The 22,310-nt window shown below is 36.8% G+C and overlaps 2 protein-coding genes across 6 annotated transcripts in view; one reads left to right on the top strand and one right to left on the bottom strand.

Annotated features, from left to right (window-relative positions):
* The window catches only part of LOC136026162 (ATP-dependent DNA helicase Q1-like), a 110,297-nt gene that overhangs the window by 59,433 nt on the left and 28,554 nt on the right, over positions 1–22,310 (top strand). For all 5 annotated transcript variants that reach the window (XM_065702472.1, XM_065702469.1, XM_065702468.1 and 2 more), the window contains exons 10-11: positions 856–1,010; positions 19,545–19,906. In XM_065702472.1, the coding sequence (XP_065558544.1) occupies positions 856–1,010; positions 19,545–19,906 (517 nt within the window). The remainder of the gene's footprint in view (positions 1–855; positions 1,011–19,544; positions 19,907–22,310) is intronic.
* LOC136026160 (uncharacterized) lies at positions 11,295–17,004 on the bottom strand. The gene is made up of 2 exons (XM_065702465.1): positions 16,896–17,004; positions 11,295–12,022 (listed from the first exon to the last, which is right to left on the bottom strand). Exon 2 carries the CDS (start codon positions 12,014–12,016, stop codon positions 11,381–11,383), a length of 636 nt encoding a protein of 211 aa, XP_065558537.1. The 5' UTR covers positions 12,017–12,022; positions 16,896–17,004; the 3' UTR covers positions 11,295–11,380.

The raw sequence follows: 22,310 nt of genomic DNA, 5'->3' as shown, positions 1-22,310 counted from the left end.
TGTTATTTTATTTGTTTGATTATTTGAAAACCCGTCTACATCAATATAAAAAGGACAGAGCAATAAAGGTAAGAAGGAAAAACGAAGTTATATACATCCATTGAACAATATTATGTTCATTATCCGTAGTGGTTGTATGAATAAAATTTGGAAAAACAAGAAAAGTTGGAACGGATTTTTGCTTTATCAGTTGATTAAATGTGTTACAGAAAGGAATAACATACAGTATATGAGGCAGCGCGACAGAGGTGTAAAGACGGGCGAGGTGAAAATAGATGAAACGGAGATCCTCACAAACATCTGGCTAGCAGAGTGGCCAGATGTGGCGTATTTGCATCTTTTTGGCCCTTTTTGAGACGGTTGTACATTGCATTTTTTAAATTCTTCCATGTTTGAGGGGGGGGGGAAGCATTCATTGGGCGCATTTTCACTAGAAAAATCGATCTTTTGGCGTATTTTCACTTTAATGGTAGCGCAACTTTAAACCAGACATCTAGTAACACAGCTGGTAAGTCCAGACATAGTGGCAGTAACAAAATGGTAAGAATAGCATTAGTTGTCCCGGTAGTGGGAATGCCAACATTAAAAATAATGTCACCCGTCTTTTACTACATAGATGTGACGGAAATGATACTAAAAGCTCTAGGGGGGTTTTTCCTCTTTGTTAGAAAGGGACGAAGGTAAAAATTTATTTTTTAAATGTGGTTCGAAAGTGAATATCTTCCAAAAGGGGATAAATACATAATACGTGGCAGTGGGAAGCGCTGTAAAGACTGGTGAGGTGAACATGGTTGAAGTGGATATAATTGAAGAATTGGAAGTGATTATTAGGTTTTGTTCTTTCCATTCTTTTAGGAGAGTGGAAGAGCTGGACGAGACGATAGCCCAGCAGATTGCATTTTGTATTACCGTTTTGGTGACCTTTTCAGAATAAGCACTATGGTTTTTGCTGAAGCTACAGGTCTGGAAAATGTATACGGCATGGTTTCGTACTGTATAGATTCAAAAAGGTAAAAAGCGTGATTTGGTTTCGTTGGTGCTTAAGTGACTTATTTCGGTAATACAGTCATGCTATTAACTGGCCTTTTTAAAGTCTGATGTGGTTCATCTGTGCTAAGAGCCAGTAAAAAGAACGAAAAGTTATCTAAAGAAAAAGAAAATCACATTTTGTGTTTATTATGGGCTATAACAAAGAGAACAAGAGATTCTGCTTTCCAAGGTCAATTTTTCCTTTTCATATAATTTAGCTAATAAGAAAGTAAATACGTCATTTGATGCTTTTTTTATGATCTTTCCAAATATAAAAATCGAATCCGGGGGAAATTTTATTTCGAGCCCTTAGTGAGGCCCTAAAGTGTAACTTATTACCTTATTATAGGTTTAGACTATATGTAAATTTAATAAATAGGTTAAAAACTAATAATTCAGTTATAATTCATTCCTTTAAAGTAATACATTCCAAGGGCATTGATTCATTCCAAATGTGTACAGTCTAATTCAATAAGCATTGGAATTTACGGAAGTATTCTCAAATCCCAAATATTTTCCTGACGTCTGTACTTAAAGGCGCGTTTCCTATTCAATAAATCTTCCTGGAACATAACAACAGCGAACGGAAAAATTGAGTGAAAAATGACCAATTAGCTTCTCTCATCAAAAATGATGGAAACAAACAACAACTAAATTACATAATATTTTAATCGATAAAATTACAGAACTAAAAAATCTTTATTATTTAAATTTGAAAAATATCATAAAACCGTAAAACTGGATTAAAAAAGAAACAGGGAAACAGACCTTTTTTAATTCGCTATATTTAGTTTACTAGAAAGTTTATCGTGCAGAAAACGCGCCTTTCTCTACAGACGTTAGGAAAACGTTTGACAGTTTAGGATACAATTCATAAATACAATTTTTTTTTTCTGAAATTGGATAGTTATAAATCTGTGTCTATGAAATATATTACTTTTGAATAGTTGATTTATAAACAAGTGGTATGTTTTTAACCACTTTCTAAACCAATTTTTGGTGATCGTCACTTTCTTGTGTTGTTGTTTCAACTTTAGGGACCCTTTTCAAGGCTAAAAATGGGATTTTCCCCGGAAGTGATTATTAATTTGGAAAGAGCACAATAAAGGCATCAAGTTATGTACTATCAAACCTTTCTAGCTAAATTATATGAAAAAGGCAGAAAAGGCAAAAATTAAAAACCAAAAAATATGAAAAAAAAAAAGTTCGTGGATTTAAGTGTGATTGTGTTCCTACTTGTAAGGAATTCTGCTCTTAGTACTCTAAAATATGGCGAAAATAACTTCGATATTAAAAGTTTTACATCGGGCGTGTCAATAAAGGATTGGGGTATTGTCTCTTAGATTTTTTGTCCCTCTCTATATTTTGAAAAATATCAGTTTTGCTATTTTCAGTGGAAAAAAGAACTTTTTTGGTGTAATCATTGAAAACAAATTCGAAAAATAATTGCCTCCCAGATAAAAGAAATTGCCCATCTCCCATTATCCTTCACTATATGTCAGAAAAGCAAATCAAGTATCCCCAGTTTTTGAAACCTGATTGGTTCCCCTCTGTCTTGTATAAACTTTTAAGTCAGTAAGAAGAAAGAAATATTTTTGGCTCACAAGTTTTCTCTCCTGTTTTTTTTTTTTTTTTTTTGTGAATTCGCTGTTTTCAAGGTGTGCCCAAAATAATGTCTGGCGGCCGCTAGGGCCCTAAAGTCCGGCCTTGGGGAAAGGCTATCACCCAGAAATCTGAGTTAGCTGGAGCTTCATTCAAAGGTTGCATAATTTCTATTCTTCATTATCCTGTTGTCCTTGATGAATAGGAAAACACTTCAGGATGTAAGATATTGGATGTTTTCACTTCTATACATTCAGAGTAACAAAGCAATGAATAAAGTATTGTATTTTTCAAGATTTCTATCAATCCCTCACAGCAGATGTGTTACACGCACAAACGTGTGGCCTTTTACTAGGCTCGTACACAGGGGGGGGGGGATTTTTTTTTACTGAAAATACAGTTTTCGTTTCGTTGTTGTTTTTCTGTTGTGAAACAATTCTGGATGTAAATTAAAGATGTTTGGCATATATTTGTTGCGGAGTTTCACCGTCTGAAGTATTTTCCCTAATTAATATACTATATATATATATATATATATATATATATATATATATATATATATATATATATATATATATATATATATATATATATATATATATATATATATATATATATATATATATATATGAAAATATACTGTTTGTTTGTACGTCTGTACCTCTTTTAATCTACTGTACTTCTTTACTTCTGTTCTCTAAAAAATCTACTGTGGTTTTTATGGCACTTGGTATTAACCAAGTGACATATAGCAATCGCCAATTCTGTCGGTCTGTCTGTCGGTCCCGGTTTTGCTACTTTAGGCACTTCCAGGTAAGCTAGGACGATGAAATTTGGCAAGCGTATCAGGGACATGACCAGCTTAAATTATAAATAGTTGTTTTCCCAATTTGACCATCTAGGGGGGGGGGAGAGTGGGGGCCCGGTTAATTCGTATAAATAGAAAAAATGAAGTATTTTTAACTTATGAGCGGGTAATGGGATCTTAATGAAATTTCATGTTTGGAATGATATTGTGTCTCAGAGCTCTTACTTTAAATCCCAACCGGATCTGATGACACTGGGGGGAGTTGGAGGGGGGGGGGAACCTAAAATCTTGGAAAACACTTAAGAGTGGAGGGATCGGGATGAAACTTGATGGGAAAAATAAGCACAAGTCCCAGATACATGATTGACATAATCGGAACGGATCCGCTCTCTTTGGGGTAGTTGGGGGGGGGGGGGTAATTCTGAAAAATTAGGAAAAATGAGGTATTTTTAACTTACGAACGGGTGATCGGATCTCAATGAAATTTGATGTTTAGAAGGATATCGTGTCTTAGAGCTCTTATTTTAAAGCTTGACCGGAACTGGGGAAAATGGGAGGGGAGTTGGGAGTGGGAAACCTAAAACTTGGAAAACAATTAGAGTGGAGGGATCGGAGTGAAACTTGGTTGGAAAAATAAACACAAGTCCTAGATACATGATTGACATAAACGGAAGGGATCCGCTCTCTTTGGGGTAGTTGGGGGGGGGGGGGTTATTTCTGAAAAATTAGAAAAAATGTGGTATTTTTAACTTACGAACGATTGATCGGATCTCAATGAAATTTGATTTTTAGAAGGATATCGTTTCTTAGAGCTCTTATTTTAAAGCTTGACCGGAGCTGGGGAAAATGGGAGGGGAGTTGGGAGGGGGAAACCTAAAACTTGGAAAACAATTAGAGTGGAGGGATCGGAGTGAAACTTGGTGGGAAAAATAATCACAAGTCCTAGATACAGGATTGACATAAACGGAACGGATCCGCTCTCTTTGGGGTAGTTGGGGGGGGGTTATTTCTGAAAAATTAGAAAAAATGAGGAATTTTTAACTTACGAACGAGGATCGGATCTCAATGAAATTTGATTTTTAGAAGGATATCGTGGCTCTGCGCTCTTATTTTAAACCTGACCGGATCTAGTGATATTGGGAGGGAGTTGGGAGGGGGAAACCTAAAACTTGGAAAACACTTAGAGTGGAGGGATCGGGATGAAACTTAGTGGGAAAAATAAGCACAAGTCCTGGATACATGATTGACATAAACGGAACGGATCCGCTCTCTTTGGGGTAGTTGGGGGAAGGGTTAATTCTGAAAAATTAGAAAAAATGAGGTATTTTTAACTTACGAACGGGTGATCGGATCTCAATGAAATTTGATATTTAGAAGGATATCGTGTCTCAAAGCAATTATTTTAAATCCTGACCGGATCTGGTGACAATGGGGGAAGTTTGGGGTGGGGGAACCTAAAATCTTGGAAAACGCTTAGATTGGAGGTATCGGGATGAAACTTGGTGGGGAAAATATTCAGAAGTCTTACATACGTCATTTAAATAATTGGTCGGATCCGCTCTATTGGGGGGGGGGTTAATTCTGAAAAATAAGAAAAAATAAAAAATAACGGATTTTTAACTTACGAAGGAGTCAACGGATCTTCATGAAACTTCATATTTAGAAGGACCTCGTAACTCAGATCTCTTATTTTAAATCTTAACCGGATCAAGCGTAATTTGGGGGGGGGGTACAGTTGGGGGGACCGGAAATCTTAGAAAATACTTAAAGCGGTGAGATCAGGATGAAACTGGATGGGAAGAATAGAAACCTGTCTAAGATACGTGACTGACATAACCGGATCTGTTCTCTTTGGTGGAGTTGGGGGGGGGGGGTAATTTTGAAAATCGAGGTATTTTTAACTTACGAAAGGGTGACCAGATCCTAAAGAAATTTGATATTTAGAAGGATTTTGTGCTTTAAAGCTCTAATTTTAAATTCCGACCAGATACTGTGACATTGGGGGGATTGGAGGGGAAACCGGAATTCTTGGAAAACGTGAAAATTGGGGTATTTTTATCTTACTAATAGGTGATCGGATCTTAATGAAATTTGATATTTAGAAGGAATTCATGTCTCAGAGCTCTTATTTCGAATCCCGACCAGATCTTTTGACATTGGGGGGAGTTGGAGGGGGAAATCTTGGAAAACACTTTGAGTGGAGGAATCGGGATGAAGCTTGGTGGATAGAATAAGCAAATGTCCTTGATACGCGATTGACGGAACCGTACTGGATTCGCTCTCTTTGGGGGAGTTGGGGGGAGGGGTTCAGTGATTTGGCGAGTTTGGTGCTTCTGGACGTGCTAGGACGATGAAAATTGGTAGACGTGTCAGGGAGCTGCACAAATTGACTTTAGCCCCCCATCTGGGGGGCTAAAGGGAGAGGAAAAATTAGAAAAAATTAGGTATTTATAACTTACGAGTGGGTGATCGGATCTTAATGAATTTTGATATTTAGAAGGACATTGTGACTCAGAGCTCTTATTTTAAATCTTGACCGGTTTTAAGCCTCTTATTTTCCTTTTTAAATCAATCTATTGATTCATAGAATTTTGTTAGAGCTCATACCATATGATCTCTTGGCTCTTAGCTCTTCTCGCCTTGTCACAAGTGCCATATGAGCTCTTAGCTCTTGTTGTTTAAGCGATCAACAATTGCAATTCAAACTAAAAAAAAAGAGAAAAGAATATTGATTTATGGTGGTTTTAAGCTTATCTGATTTTATTTCTGCTCGTCTTTGGTTTAATGTAGCTCTTTGCTTTTCGTTGAAAAACTCTTTCTGTGGAAAAAGTTTTTATGGCACTTTTTGACTATCCCGATTTGACCATCTGGGAAGGAGTGGGGGCCCCGTTAATTCGGAAAATAGAAAAATTGAAGTATTTTTAACTTACGAACGGTTGATCAGATCTTAATGAAATTTGATGTTTGGAAGGATATAGTGTCTCAGAGCTGTTATTTTAAATCCCGACCAGATTTGGTGACATTGGGGTGGGGGAGTTGGGAGGGGGAAACCTAAAATCTTGGAAAACACTTAGAGTGGAGGGATCGGGATGAAGCTTGGTGGGAAAAATAAGCACTAGTCCTAGATACATGATTGACATAACCGGAACGGATCCGCTCTTTTTGGGGTAGTTGGGGGGGATTAATTCTGAAAAATAGAAAAAATGAGATGTTTTTAACTTACAAAAGGCTGATTGGACCTCCATGGAATTTGATATTTTGAAGAATATCGTGTCTCAGAGCTCTTATTTTAAATCCCGACTGGATCTGGTGACATTGAGGGGGAGTTGGGAGGCGGAAACCTAAAATCTTGGAAAACAATTAGAGTGGAGGGATCGGTATGAAACTTTGGTGGAAAAAATAAGCACAATTCCTAGATACATGATTGACATAACCGGAACGGATCCGCTCTCTTAAGGGTAGTTGGGGTGGGGGGGGTTAACTCTGAAAAATTAGAAAAAATGAGGTATTTTTAACTTAGGAACGGGTGATCGGATCTCAATGAAATTTGATATTTAGAAGGACCTCGTAACTCAGATGTCTTATTTTAAATCTCAACCGGATCCAACGTCATTGGGGGGGGGGGCAGAAATCTTAGAAAATACTTAAAGCGGAGAGATCAGGATGAAACTGGATGGGAAGAATGAAAACCTGTCTAAGATACGTGACTGACATAACCGGACCGGATATGATCTCTCTTCGGCGGAGTGGGGGGGGGGGTAATTTGAAAATTGAGGTATTTGTAACTTACGAAAGGGTGACCAGATCTTAATAAAATTTGATATTTAGAAGGATATTGTGCTTTAAAGCTCTAATTTGAAATTCCGACCAGATCCTGTGACATTTGGGGGAGTTGGAGAGGGAAACCGGAATTCTTGGAAAACGTGAAAATTGGGGTATTTTTATCTTACGAATAGGTGATCGAAGGTTAATGAAATTTGATATTTAGAAGGAATTCATGTCTCAGAGCTCTTATTTCAAATCCCGACCAGATGTTTTGACATTGGGGGGAGTTGGAGTTGGAAATCTTGGAAAACACTTAAAGTGGAGGAATCGGGATGAAGCTTGGTGGATAGAATAAGCAACTGTCGTGATTGACGTAACCGTACTGGATTCGCTCTTTTTGGGGGAATCGGGGGAGGCGTTCAGTGATTTGGTGAGTTTGGTGCTTCTGGACGTGCTAGGACGATGAAAATTGGTAGGTGTGTCAGGGAGCTGCACAAATTGACTTGATAAAGTCGTTTTACCAGATTCGACCATGTGAGGGCTAAAGGGAGAGGACAAATTAGGAAAAATTAGGTATTTATGAATTATGAGTGGGTAATCGGATTTTAATGAATTTTGAGATTTAGAAGGACATCGTGACTCAGAGCTCTTATTTAAAATCTTGACCGGCATTAACCCTCTGATTTTCCTTTTAAATCAATCTATTGATTCTTAGAATTTTGTTAGAGCTCACACCATATGAGCTCTTTGCTCTTAGCTCTTCTTGCCTCGTCACAAGTGCCGTATGAGCTCTTAGATCTTGTTTTTTATATCAATTCAAATAAAATCCACAATTGCATGTTGCATAGTCGACCATTAAGACTCAAGTTTGAGAGCTACGAAATCTTTAGGATAATTTAGAAAGGATACCCCCTCCCCCTGTCTCGGTTTCAGTTTACCTTTGGAAGTTGTGATCGAAACACTAGCACATGAATCATGGAGCAAAAAAGTATCCTGCAAACTTTTAGGGCCCAATAATATGTAATTAAAATGCTTGCCTGTGAATTGACGTGCAAAAAGGTAATGGTGTTCAAAAATAGGCTACGAATCTGTTGAGCCAAAAAATGACCGTTAAAACACTAGACTACGAAATTCTTGATCCAAAAAGCTATAGAAATTCTAGGCTTCGTCTAAAGCTCATACCAACTATTGCCCAAAAAAAGGAATTTGGCTAGTACAACACAAGTGGCGGCTCACTCAAGTTCGGCTCATATTAAAGCCTCATACCAATCTGTGCCAGAGGTTCAAAGTTTAGCCATGCCAATTTAAGTTTCGCTCATACGAAAGGTTAGTAGCTTTGCAAATTCTAGGATATAAGAGTCCAATTATTTCAAATTCTTCTTGTAAAGTTCTAATATTATAAGGTATTAGTGGCATAAAGGCTAGTGGCAGGTTGAACAGAGTAAAACTTTTCTTGTAGAAATTTAGTGTAAAATACGAAAATTATCGCTTAAAATTTAAATGCAGTAGAGGATTAGTGGCATATCGAGCATTCACCATGTGTAGCGCTTTGTAAAACGGGAATCGAAACCAGCTTCTTCAGTTTACTGCTTCACATCTTTAATAAGAGACATAGAATCAAATTCGTCTATAAAATAAAATTTGGCTGCGAATAAAATTATTTCGAAGCCATTTCTTAATCATTAGCTAAATCAACTTTTGCACTTGATGGAAAAGTTTGGCACTAAAAAATATATTTTATGAAAATATGTAATTCTAATTATAAATTTAGAATTAAAAAATTGACTTAATGCTTTCGTTTTCCAGCTTCATAGGAGAAATTTATCCTTTTGTGGAATCATATAGGGCACCAAAGCCCAAGAGGTCTTGTCTCCTCTGCTATCGTTGCAAGGCTACAAATTCTTGAATTTCTGAAGCCAGTTTTCATTAAATCTATTTAAAAGATATTCCGCTCCCTTGAAGGAAGCCAAAGAGGTCAGATAAGGCAGTAATTTCTCCACAACGCTCCCGTGCACCGAATTTTTAAACGGATGCTTGATGGAGGGAAACTATATTAGACAAGGCAGACCAAGATAACCTTTTTTGCGGTGGATTTTAAATATATAACTGTTTTTTTTTTTTTTTTCAAAAATACATCCACCCATTTTATTAATTAGAATAATAAGATAGTTTGATTAGAATAATAAGATATTTTTTGAAGTTCTAAAAAAACTTTAGCGTAAACACCGAGGTATTGAGGAGGGGCAGTAATAATTTTTGCTTGTTTTAAATTTTAATGTTGCTCCTCCCTTTCAGTTGAAAAAATATTTTATTTAGTTTCTGATCATTCTTAAATAAAACCGGGAAATCCAGCTCCCCCTCCATAGAAAAATCCCTTCCCCGCAAAAATTTCGTCCATGGAAAGATCCTCCAACATAAGCCCCCTTCCACCAAAAATATATGTATGCTTTCCAGTAACCAATACTATTTGCAAGCAATGGGCCAACTTCATAGATTGCAGACTTTCCCCCGGGAGCTTTAGCGGTCAAGTCATCCTCAAAGACATAGTTATTAGTTCTTTCGACTGTGCTTAACAAAATGGCAATCTCAAAATATTGATCGGATGCGAGGGAGGCTAGCTGCTTAGACTTACTTTGACTTTGGTCTTCTGCCGAGTGCTGCTTTGCGTAGACTGACGTGCGCCTCCTCCATACCCTTCGGTCCAGTGTGACCATTCGTGCTTCGCTCTGTCTGATATTTGCCATCATCAAGAACTCTGACAGGCTATGTAGAAGCGATCATCGCTTCTTTGGTCGTAAGCTGCCCTCCAATATTTTCGGTCACTTAAAAAGGGCACTAGAACTTTTGATTTCTGATAAAATGAGCTCTCTCCTAATCTTGTAGGATCACTGGTTCGATACGATCACCCCTGGGAAAAGCAAATGCGCAAACAAAAACATAAACGCGCCTCAGTGATCTTTCTTCTGGCAAAAAATGCAAAATTCCTCATTTTTGTATATAGGACCTTTAAACAAGGGTTCTCTAATATACTGAATCTGATGGTATGATTTTCATCAAGATTTCTTAATGTTTTAGAGGTGTTTGCCCCCTTTTTCGAAAATTAGGCAAACTTTTTAGCCTCGTAACTTTTGATGGGCAACATTAAACTTTATAAATCGTATATATTTTGAATAAATGTCAAAATTCGATTCTTTTGATGTATCCATTGTTATCAAGATTCTTATTCTTAGAGCTTCGGCTACTATTGAACAGCATCACTCCTTACTTACAGTTCGTTACCACAAACTGTTTGATTATAGGATGCAAAACAGAGGTAAAATAAAGGCAAATGTAGCATTCAATTCCTGATATTAATATATGTTACGCCGTATGTTTTCCAGGGAACCTGTGTTTTCAGTAAAGGGTATATAAAATTATGTTACATTAATTTTTAAGGGACTGGCAGGCGACTACGGGGACGGATACAGGAGGGGTTCTTCCCCCCCCCGCGAAATCCTAAATTTCCTTTATTTTATTTTATTGTTACCTCCCCCCTCCTCTGAAAAATATCTGCGCACGTGGCTGAGTGGGTAATACTCTTGTTGAGTTCATTTTGCTCGATTTGAAATTCTGTATAGCTCAACCCTGTCGAAAAAAAACAATCAAAATTCTTGTCTAAAAAAAATGTTCAAAAGAGGAGACGATGTTCGAAGCTTTTCTTGTTTTTCCAGTTGTTAAAGAAATACTCCGTTACTTGTTACGTTGCGTGTATTAATTGAAATAATTATCAGGCACATACGCCGAGGGATGCTTCTGGTTCGGTTACCCAAAAATCCAAAATTATTATGATTTTTCTAATCAGTTCCTTTATTTTTTTGTAATTTGTTTATTTTATTATTTTGTTTGTCAGATGTTTTTTTTTCTGTGTGTGTATGTGTCTCAAAGTTATTTACCAAACATTGAAATAAATTCCTGCTACTTATGATGTATTGTTTGATTACGATTTTTTTTTTTTTTTTTTTTTAATCTTCATTATATACTAGCAAGTATTTCCAATTCCTACTTTCCAGAGCTCGTAAATTGTCTAATACTGCTGCTTAAACTCTGCACATACTATCGAAAATATATGTATTCGGACTGATTGAAATTCACACAAATATGATGCATAAAAAAATAAAGTTGTAATGCATATGTGTGCTAAAATTTGAAATTTTCGAGCGCTGGAAGAACACTAGCAGCTGTTTCGTCGATATCTTCTACGACCAAAGTCGGCTTAGCAGCATCTTCGCGTCGGAAACGTGTGACCCATTGAAGTTTTTCAGGAGAGAGACTATCTGGGTTCCATTGACGCTTTTCACGTGGTAGAACATTCTCGCTCCATTGGCGTTTTTTACGCGACTGAACATCTCCATTCCATTGACGTTTTTCGCGTGAGATGTTATCGCTATTCCATTGGCGTTTTTCGCGTGGAAGTGTGTTTTCAACCCATTGGCGCTTTTCTCGGGATAGCTGCTCCTCTTGCCATTGACGTTTCTCGCGGGACAAGGCTACATCATTCCATTGCCGTTTTTCACGGTACTTATGGTCTTTGCGTTTGTATTCTTTCTTTTCTTCAATGCAACACTCCGTTTCCATCTCCTCCTTTTTATCACACTCACAGGTAGAGCGACGCTCACGGGTTTCTTCTTTTTGAATTTCTTCGCTAAGCAAGATGTCTTTTGGGTCAAGAATGGTTTCACGGCGCATACGGTTCATGGGGCTTGGCATGCTTCCCAACCGGGACATGGGCCCTCTTTGCATTCCCACGGGTCTCATGATTGGCAATCTCAGCATCTTGACCTGAAATTAATGAAGTTGGTATTATTTATGACTGATTTCTTGTGACCTTTTAAAAATAAAAACAAATATTGTAGTTTTCATTTTTCGAGTGGCATTTTTATTGCAAAAGAACTGGTAAATTTTGATGTTATTTTCTCGTCACTTTTGGTTTATTTTTTGTTGTTGTTTTAGAAATGTACATTTTCATTTTCATTTTTTCACGTATTGTGAGCGCGTTGATAATAATATGAATTGAATTGAATATGTTTTCTTTGCAAGACTTTGCAAGTGGATAGTTCTTTTTTTTTACCATACTTTTCTCTTGTCTTTCTCGGGATTATTTCTAGTCATGTGAATGATAGGTTTCTTTGATAAACCCCCTAAAGGAGGTGCCTATCTCATAATTTTTTCTCAAAACGACCTTGGCCCCATTTGGAACACGATTGTTTTGCGGCATGCCGTTTTGCCATTTCTCTTGTTACTAGAATAGAGCACTAGATTTTAAATATCCGTTCAAGTGAGTTCTTTCTTGATATTATGTGATTACTTGGTTGATTGCGTCACCCTTTGTGAGAGTTGGGAGAAGTATGGCCCCTAAGAGCCCCTTTCCCCGCGCATCTGTTTCTTCTTTTTGTATGTGATGAAAGAAAAGGACTACATGCAATAAGTCGTCAAAATTCTCAAATAGTTGTCTCAGAAAAAGAATGTTAAGTCCCTATCTTTTATACTGTCTAAATGGGTTCAGTCAGTATCTTTTAAGAAAGTGTCAGATATCAGACGTAATTCAATCCGCATAAGTTTTAAAATATATTAAACATTCTGCTATTTAACAGAGAAAGAAAAGTATCTTTTGCATTATATAAAATGGTTTCTTACCTAACCTAACTTAACCAAAATACCAACTAAAATATTTAAGTAAAATGCATCAACATTTTAGTTTTTTTCCCTCATGCTAAGCTGATTATCACCGAGTAGATACTGAAATACAGCAAGAAACTTTTTTTTCTGATATAACAGTGTATATCTTGAGTGCGTTCCGTTTGATACAGCTACCGATATGTTTTGTTTTTGTGGATGTAACTTTCAGCGAGACCGTGTTTTTTTGTGTGTGTGTGTGGGGGGGGGGGTATTTTCCTTTTTTCCAATACTATGCTTTTTATAGATGAATTTAAAAAGAATGGATTCTATGCATATAATATGAGCCAAAAAAAGAATAGGCTCTTGTGATGTTTGTGCTGTTAATAAAATACCGTTTTTAGAGTTTCAGGTCCTATTGACAGGGGTCACTCTTTTTTACTACCGTAATAACCATTCATTTTAAATAGATTAGTGGCAAATTTAGGGATCCACTGCGTGGCAGTATATCCTCAGTAAGTAAGAGGCATCATAACAGCTTTTTGATGGTTTCAAAGCTAGGGGCTTCCTGGTGACCGTTTTCTAGAAAGTATTTTGACTCTATTCGAGACAAAATGTTTTTCAAGCGGCATAAAATAGCAGAAAATGGTATCTTGCCGTGGCCTAGTCATTTTGGATTTGATCGTCGATTTTTTCTGGGGGGGGGGGGTAGTAAACTGATGATTTTATTAAGAAGGGTCCATGATATGAGAAAAATTCAGAATTCAAGATGCTGGCCCCAAGACTTCCTTTGCACACAGCCCCGTCTCCAAATGTTCTCTGGATATGCTTTAAAGTTATTGCCATTGAAAAATAAAACATTTATCTGTGATGAATCGACATGTACTTTTTCAGGGGGCCCAGTAATCAAATATGTTTTTGTTACTTTGAATAAGAAGTACCCATAAATTTTGGGAAATTCAGGGCCGAACCTTCTTTCAAGCCCATTGGAACCGTCAAATTAGTTGTTTACTCTTAAGAAAACAGAATAATACGAAAATATTGCGAAGTTTTGTCATTCTCATCAATTTTTACGGAAGTTTCCTACTAGTTTGAAGGTCCCAACGTTTTTAAAACTTTGAGGTCTTCAAGTGTTTAAAATCTTGAGTCACTACTGAGTAAGGGTTTAGCTTTCTGCTTTGCTCATTCATATAGTAAACCTAAAGCATATCCTGCTCACAGTAGCGCAGAACAGCAGTATAATTACTGCGGTCTAATGAACCGCATGTCTAAAGTATGCCTAAAACTCTACAAAAAACAAACGTATTTTCTCTAACAACGTTAACTGCAAACTTCGCTAAAATGGCCACAGCTGATTGGTTCAACGCTAGCTCATTGCCTCCACATTTTTCTTATACAAGCTAAATCATAATAATCAAAAAAGAACAATTCCAGTCCCTTTCCCTGATACGTGTCATGTTGAAACGTGGGAATAGCCGCTTTGTTAGGGATTGATATTTTCGAAGTAACTCCAGCCTTGCTCTGGGCATTGTAAGTGCAGGTTGAAATAGTATTTTCCCTTTGACGCTGTCGCGCGCTGCAAAGAGCATTGGAAGCTTATCCCCTAAGACGGCAATAAGTGTGCGGGGAGGTACAGGGTCAAACTGCTGATTAGTTTAAGGTAGGTTGGCCACGTGGGTTTTATAAACCATTTGATCTATTTGAAATTGGTGGAGTAAAACATGGCAGAAACATTGGTTGGTATACAAACTCTCCAAGTGTGAAAATTCAGTGGGGGTTCAAGCATAAGGGAACCAATCAGTATTAGAGGCAAGACATTTAACAGGGAACACAGGGTACCCTATCTATTATCAATTAATTAATGAGCAAACTAACACTGTTTACGTTGGTTGTCACTATCTTAATTTCTATCAAAATTAGAGTCATCCAGAATAAATCAGTAATGTGTATTAAGACCTTTTGATTGGGGTAGGGGGTGGGGCTATACCCTCCTAGAAAACAACAGCACATTAAAAATATATAAAAATAAGAAAATGAGAAATATTGTCTTTTAATCTTGGTAAAAAGAAAACCTTCTAGTAGTACTTATAACCACCCTCGGGGACATTTCCTGATGACAGTCATACCAGGATATTCTGTTGTTAGGACAGAATTGTGGAAATACTAAAAATATTCGGATCTTCATTAAAACTAATTAACAAGAAGACCAAATTACTGCAAAGTGCCACTTTCTGTACCATTGTGTTCTACAAAACGACAATGTTGTCCCTAAAAGCGTCAAAATGTGTTCTGGCGTAGCCATTCGATTTTCAAGTACCAAAGAGCCTTTTTAAGATGTCTCAAGATTACAGCAACATATTGTCCTAGGCAGTTAAACGAAATTTATCAAGATGAATTGTTGCGTCGACTTAAGGAGCCTGCCAGGAAATTTTCAGGGGGGGGGCAATTCTCCGATGAATAGGTGTCATGATAGCGAACTATAGTACATTCAGTGTATTAATAGGTTGTAGTAATAATGTCTTCTTTACTGGTTTTAAATGACTCGGTTTTAAACATACCATAGGACGAGGAATGGTAGGCAAGTACGCGGGCTTATATATCCCAAAAGGAAGTTTTCCAATGTCTTCATTTTCTCTAGGTGGCTCATTGGCTTCTCCTTTGGAGTCACGAGGTATGGGTGGAAAACGTTGTGTGGCTGTAACTGACAATGCCGTTTTGCCTGACGCAGCCACTGCAGAGGGCGGCTTACCCACACTTTTCAGGGGAAATGGAAAAAAATTCCCTCCCCTGCACTATTTAGAATGTTTTGTTAAGTAGAATTGAACAAAAATTTGCCCTTCACTTTTTATTTCTTTAGGACCGACGCTAACAATGTTTAGCACTAGATCATTTTATCATACAATTTTTTTTTCGAATATATGTCTCCTATCTACCACCCTGCAATAAACTCTTGTGCACATGACTACAATATGATGGGATGTTTCTAGTGTTGTTATCACTTTTGAAGGACCACGGAATACTATAGGGTAGTTCCGTAGGTCCGAAGTTAAGTCACAAATTAAAAGTATGAATCTTGCATGTTCCCTAATCTTCTATCTCATTAGGAAACAGTAAGTTTTAACTTACCGCTCTTAATAGGGAAAGGGTTTAAAATGGTGGTAAAACAAATATACCGCATTATAATTTTGACTCGTTTTGAGTCGTAACAACTTTTTGCTTTCGCACACAACTTTTTTTTTCATTTAATATAATCAAGTGGTTTTTCAATATCTCATCCAGTTTGGATTCTTTCGCTGTAAATTCTCATCCAGCTGGAGCTTCAAATAGAAATAAAATACTCGACACAAGTTTCTTATTTTCGTCTATTTTGTTTTTTTTTATTTCTTTCCCCCTTTCCTCCCATTTCAGTTCCTCTGTATCTTTCTGTATTGGACTGGACTGTAAAAATTCTCCCGTTTTATCCTAAGATTCTATGCTTTAACATTCCTTTCAGGCTTTGCTTTGGTATTGGATCCTAAAATGAGTCGTGTACTGAGGGGCGGAGTATTGAATCCTGCTCCCCTGTCCCAAAATGTTTATGTTTTTCATATGATCTCTTTCAATCCGACTTAATACACCTATTTTTCTTGTTTTGTCTCAGTCACCCCGACGAAACAAGTGCCTAGGCCTATCTCCTGTAATTGTTTTAGACTTATCAAAATGGCCGCAAAGTTAAAAAACCGTTCCCAGGGAAGCATGATAATTGTAACCCGTGTGGTAGAGACTCTAAATTAAATAGAAGCTTCTTATAGCGATATAATGCTGACTTAATGAAGAGTGATGTGCCTCCAGTGTATTTTTATTTTGGCCTCATCATATAGAATGATTTGTCTGGGGAACTTTGAGAGGGTGTATTTTATCGCAAATTAAAGACTCTTTTGTCTTAAGGGCCGAAACCAACTGGAGGGAAACGTGAGACCCATTTGACCCCTCAAGTACCCTTGAGCATGGGAATGCTCAGCATTTGAAACCTGCTCTTAAAATAAAGTAAAATTCTTACTTAGGCCTGTTTTTATCTCAAAACGAGGTTGTATGTGTTCAGAAATCCTACATAAACTGACATTATTGTAATGGATTATTTGCTCTTATAGTCTAAACCGCTAAGTCCGTTAAGGAAGTGTCAAAATATCTTTCTTGGAACAAGATTATTCATAGTGGCTTGATGGTTATCAAGAACTGAAAGGGTTTTTTCCTTCTTTGGTCACTCTTGATTTTCGATCTTGTTTGTTTTTTTATGGCATATTTAAGACTTGTTTCCACGTCTAAGAAATGATTTCACTGGACATAAATATTGAGCAACAAACGTGTTTCGTCCTGTAACTGCATCTGTGTTTTATTTATCGCTCCCTGAGCAAGAGACTAAAAAAAATCGGACTGTAAAAAGTAAAGTTGTTAATTTTGAAATTAATTACATAGGCCTACATTAAAATGCTTTATCATTGTAAAGTATGTGTTGGCTACATGAGTAGAACTCTGGGATAGATCAAGCTTTTTAAATGTGGTAGGAGGCTTGAAGAGTCGGCTGATTGAGGAAGCCAAACTGTGGCCATCTGTCAGGCTATCATTTTTCCGGTTGCTTACGAGTATTTCTATAGAACGAGAGGGGTGCACTGGGAGAAAAAAGAGCAGTGCTGCTGATGCAATTTTTTGTTGTTGTATTTTGTTGTTGTTTTTTTGTTTGTCATTTTGTTGTTGTTCAAGGTGAGGAGTTTTAAGTTTCTTGTTTAATGGTCTCGACAATGGTGACTCCAGTAGTGTATTTTTCGTTTCTAATCGACGTAATTTTCGAGAGACTTCAGGTTCTTTTTTTTTTAATTCCAGTAAATTTGTTTTCAAAGAGCATTTTACAGTTTAGATTAGTAGAAATAATAATTACCTTTCCTGAATCAGCCGCAAATAGCAATTTTTCCGCGCTAGAATCTATTTGTAATGCGTTTTTCAATTTTTGGTTACTATGGGCCGTGGTTCGCTCTTAACGAGGTTGCAGTTATCACTGTAATCATGATAATGCCCGAACTGCAGCATATTCATGTTGATTAAAAAGCCGAGATATATGAATGACATGTTTTCTTGGTTTCAACGTTATACTTGTACTAAAAAAGTAAAAAATTTAAATAGGGAGAAATCGGTTGGAAGTTCGAATATCAATTTTTTTTTTTCCAAATATTACCTACTAATACTTTGTCTAATTTTCTTTCGCGAGATAACATCTTATAACTAGTAAAATATCTATTTCAAAGAACTGTGTTTAAACCTTCGAATCGATTGGTAAACCCCACATATTGAGTAATGAAGCTGAACAATGTCAACTCGAGAAATTGCGAACGGCATTCATAATTGGCGCTGTAGTGGTGCGTGATTTTGATCTTATCGAAGTGTCACTATAAAGTAGACCGGGAACGACAAAAGTCACCAAGACATCGTAGTTGTAGACATCACTTGGTTAGTGTTGATAATAGCTTTTCAAACCAAGTTCCTGTCATTTATCTTCTTCGCTTCTTTAATACAAATTTGAAGTTAAAAATCAATGAAGGACATGTTATGATTCGGGAATCTAGCTTCTTCTTTTTTTTATCAACAAGTGTGACTATGATGTGGCTCGGGCATTAGTCTTGGGCCATGTGCTATCATTACTAACTGCCATTATTATCCTTTATCCGATTTGCATCAATTTTTACCCCTATAGATACTAGGTCGTATCACTGAAATTATAGCAAATAGAAAATTTCTGATTGTGCCATTGGGCTCGCTATGCCAAGATTGGGGGAGATCCTTAACTCAAGATCGATATTTGGTGCAAAAAGTAGGTCTTCACTGAGAAGAGCTGAGTGCCTCTCGATCGTCGGTTCTATTTTTGGTTCTGACGACAAACACACAGTACGACCGCAGTAATTTAAAAGGCTTTGTGTGATATCTTTTCTGTGAGAATTGCATCTACAGTCCATCCCCTTCAACTGGGGAAGCTATATCGATTGGATTCGAGACATATTTATTCAGATACAATAAACAATAAAAACACATGCATCACTATATCCCCCCCGCCAAGGCCCAATGGCCAGGAATGAAGGGAGAATGGTATTCTCCTCTTTTTTAATTTGTATTCTCTTATTTATATAGTTCTCAAGTCTTTCCTGAATGCATTTTATCGTCTTTTTTGTTCTCAGAATGGTTGAGACATGGGGTTTTTTATATCGAAATTGTTTTTGCTATATCTTAAATATTTATATGCGGCTAACTCTTCAAAAAAGAAAAGAAAAAAAACATTTCCGTTTTCTTGCTCTCTTGTAAAATTTATGGTATGTAACATACCGTCTTTTGAATTACTGTATTATGTAAAGGAAAGGACCTTAGCCCGTAACATCTTATATTTGAAGCTTAATCCATTTTCATATTATTTGCCGATTTCTTCCTCTGTTAACAGAGTAATCGACGCCTTAATAGATTCAGGGATTCAGGTGTACCTGGTTGCATCTCTTTGCAGCAGTTCGCGACTTTCTAGAAAGTCCTATTATTTATTAACCTACTGGGAAAATATTTTCAACGTCAATTTGTTTTATTTTCTGTACTGAATGGTATTTTTAACGTGTTTGTTTGTTTCTCTGAAGCAGCTTTTTAAAATATTTTCGTTAGCAGCTCCTTTCCATTCCAGATGCCGTCGACACATAATAGCTGAACACTTCGAAGAAATATGGGAAAGTGTTGATTGTGATAAAATGTGTGACCATTGTCGCTATCCCAAGACAGTTAAGTTGGTTGACATAACGAACTACACTCGAGATCTAGGAAAGGTATTATCCAACGCTAAGGCTGCCCAACAAAAAGTTACTGGCCCAAAGTTAGTTGATGCCTGGCTAGGGAAAGGTCAATCAAATTTGAAAGTCGCTGGTCTCAAAGCACCGCCACTAGGGAGGGAATCTTGCGAAAACGTTGTATCTTATCTATTATTAGAAGGTTTCCTCAAAGAAGATTTTCATTTTACACCGTATAACACAATTAGTTACGTATTGGCAGGTAAGGAATTGCCTTTTCTATTATTTGTTGGTTTTTCAGCTTCACTGTGGCAATTCAAAAAGCGTTCTGTGACAATGTTTTGGAAATAGGTAGGTTCGCATCTCTTCCCCTCCCCTCCATTCAAGCGAAATAAGTTTCATCGATGACCTCCTTGGTTGTGGTAAACTTAAAACAAACAGAAAATAACCTGATTATACAAGACTAAAATGAGCTGAGTGTTTTTTATTTATCATAATATCAACAACAATCCAACAACACTAATCGAAATTTACAAATAAGACCTGATTGGGCCATGGACTTTACTTTTAATACCCTTTAGACGGTTTTCAGATGAAATACGATTCTTTTTAATACTTAGCTTTCCAATATAAAGAAATGCTGTATTCCCTTGATTTAAATTTTAAATATTCTATATAAATGAGCTAAGCTTCGTTACTTAATGCTCGTTCTGCAAATTATTCTTGAAATATCTTAAAATCGCAAACACAATGTTATCGTCTCTTAAAGGGTCTGAATGAAAGTCTTTCGCCCAAAAGTATGTTTTTGCAATAGTCCTTATGGCTATTCTCTACCCCATTGGGCACATTTACATAATTTTGTTTTAAACAGCTCGTGGAAACAATTGCAAGTAAAGAGCAACCCTGTCAATAGTAACTGGAACTATAGAAAAGGGGGGGAGCCGGCTCCCTTCCGTGGAAAACTCCCCTCTGGAAAGTTGCCACCGCGGAAAATTCTTCCATGCGGAAAATTCCCCTCGCAGTAAACTCCCCACAGGACAATTCCCCCTCATGGAAAATTCTCCCACACGCAAAATTGAGCAGCCACAGAGAAAGTACAAAATAGTTACCTGAAAATATCGATCAGACGTCCTAAGGGGTAAAAAAAAGGACCAGATGTCAAAATTGTTCGAGGACAGAGGCTGTTGGTCTCCAATCACTTTGGATTTATAAAAAAAGACTAGAACTCTTGATTTTCGATCGAATAAGCATCCTCTGAAGGTTTTACGACCATGAGGGGGAGGTTCAGGATGAGAAAGGACTAGCCCTTACCGATCCAGAACAAATTCTTCTAATTTTGGGGCTTAATGTTGCTTTCTACTTTCATAATAACAGGGTAGGCTCACCCTACCCTGAGGCTCAATGAGAGTTAGAATGTTTTGGCACTAAAATTCATAGTTTGAGGTACCTGTCCCCCTCCAAAGTTTATATGACCATCCTTCCCATTGAAACTTTATGAATGGGCAACTTTCATAGCTTACAGCCCTTGCCGCTGGGCTGGAAGGGGTGTTGTCAAGTCTGAAGCATGGTTATTTGGCCTTTGGACTGTTTTGAACAAAATGGCTATCTCAAAATTTTAATCAAACATGTTTGGGAAAAATGGGGGGAAATAATCCAAGGGGAATTTTCCGGCTGAGGGGGAACGCTTAGACCTGAAAAGGGGATTCTACAAGGAAAAAACACTCTGCTTTTCGTTTTAATTTACTAATTTTTCACTAATTTTTAGTAATTTTTGTAATTTTGTAATTTTAGTAATTTTTAGTAATTTTAGTTTACTGAAATTCACTAATTTTCAGTAAAATGTTCAGTTTAAATGGAGCACACTCAGTCGTGTATATTTTATAGGGTAGTTGGATTTAAATCCCGTCCCCCTTACTCAAACGAAATAAATTTTATCGATGGGATAATATCTTACCTCATTTGGCTCCTTAGTGGAAGAAATGAAGAATTTGATCTATTTTATAAATTTTCTTCTCTTGCTTGCAAAAATTTTATGAAAATTGATAGGTTTTGATATCAGACTTGTTTGACTCATATCTTGTCAAACAACAGCTTTTTAAAAACAGCCAAAAACCCTGAAATTTTTTAAACTCTTTCTGCTCTACTGTTTTACCGTAGACAAGCAGCGAAAAATCAATGCAGTTTATGTACGGTACATATTTCATGGTCTGAATTATGCGCAAGCCAGACTATAGTTTCACCAGTGAGCAAAACATAAGGTTTGTTTTTGTTGCTAAGATCTTGCTTGACTGATATCAAAACCTTTCTAACCTAGCTAACTTTTTTTTGTCAAAGTGTTGAGATCTTAGATCTCACTGCTTTTAGACTTAAATTTAAATTTCCGTACTCAATAGGACACTAAACAGAGTAAATGCTATTCTCATCAAAGTTCAAAGACCACTGATTGGAGAAGAATCAAGAAAAAACGACCTGAGAACTCCTCTGATAAAAGATCAGAGTCCTTAGATTTTCTTTAAAATACTAGTGGTATTGACAATAATAGTACTAGTACTAGCAGCAGCAGTAATCATAACATGTTGCCTTTTGGTCAGTGGAACATCCCCTCATCAAGTCCTGGAAATTTCAACTAAATACATTTAGCCGTTGCTATGATATTGTAGATATGC

The sequence above is a fragment of the Artemia franciscana genome, chromosome 4 (assembly GCF_032884065.1).
Source record: "Artemia franciscana chromosome 4, ASM3288406v1, whole genome shotgun sequence".
Classification (NCBI taxonomy): Eukaryota; Metazoa; Arthropoda; class Branchiopoda; order Anostraca; family Artemiidae; genus Artemia; species Artemia franciscana.
Note: the sequence above shows the minus strand (reverse complement) of the source record. Positions and strands in the feature narration are given on the sequence as shown.

Bases quoted from the DNA above. Each gene is read 5' to 3' on its own strand.
- LOC136026160 (XM_065702465.1), bottom strand. From the start codon at position 12,016: ATGCTGAGATTGCCAATCATGAGACCCGTGGGAATGCAAAGAGGGCCC.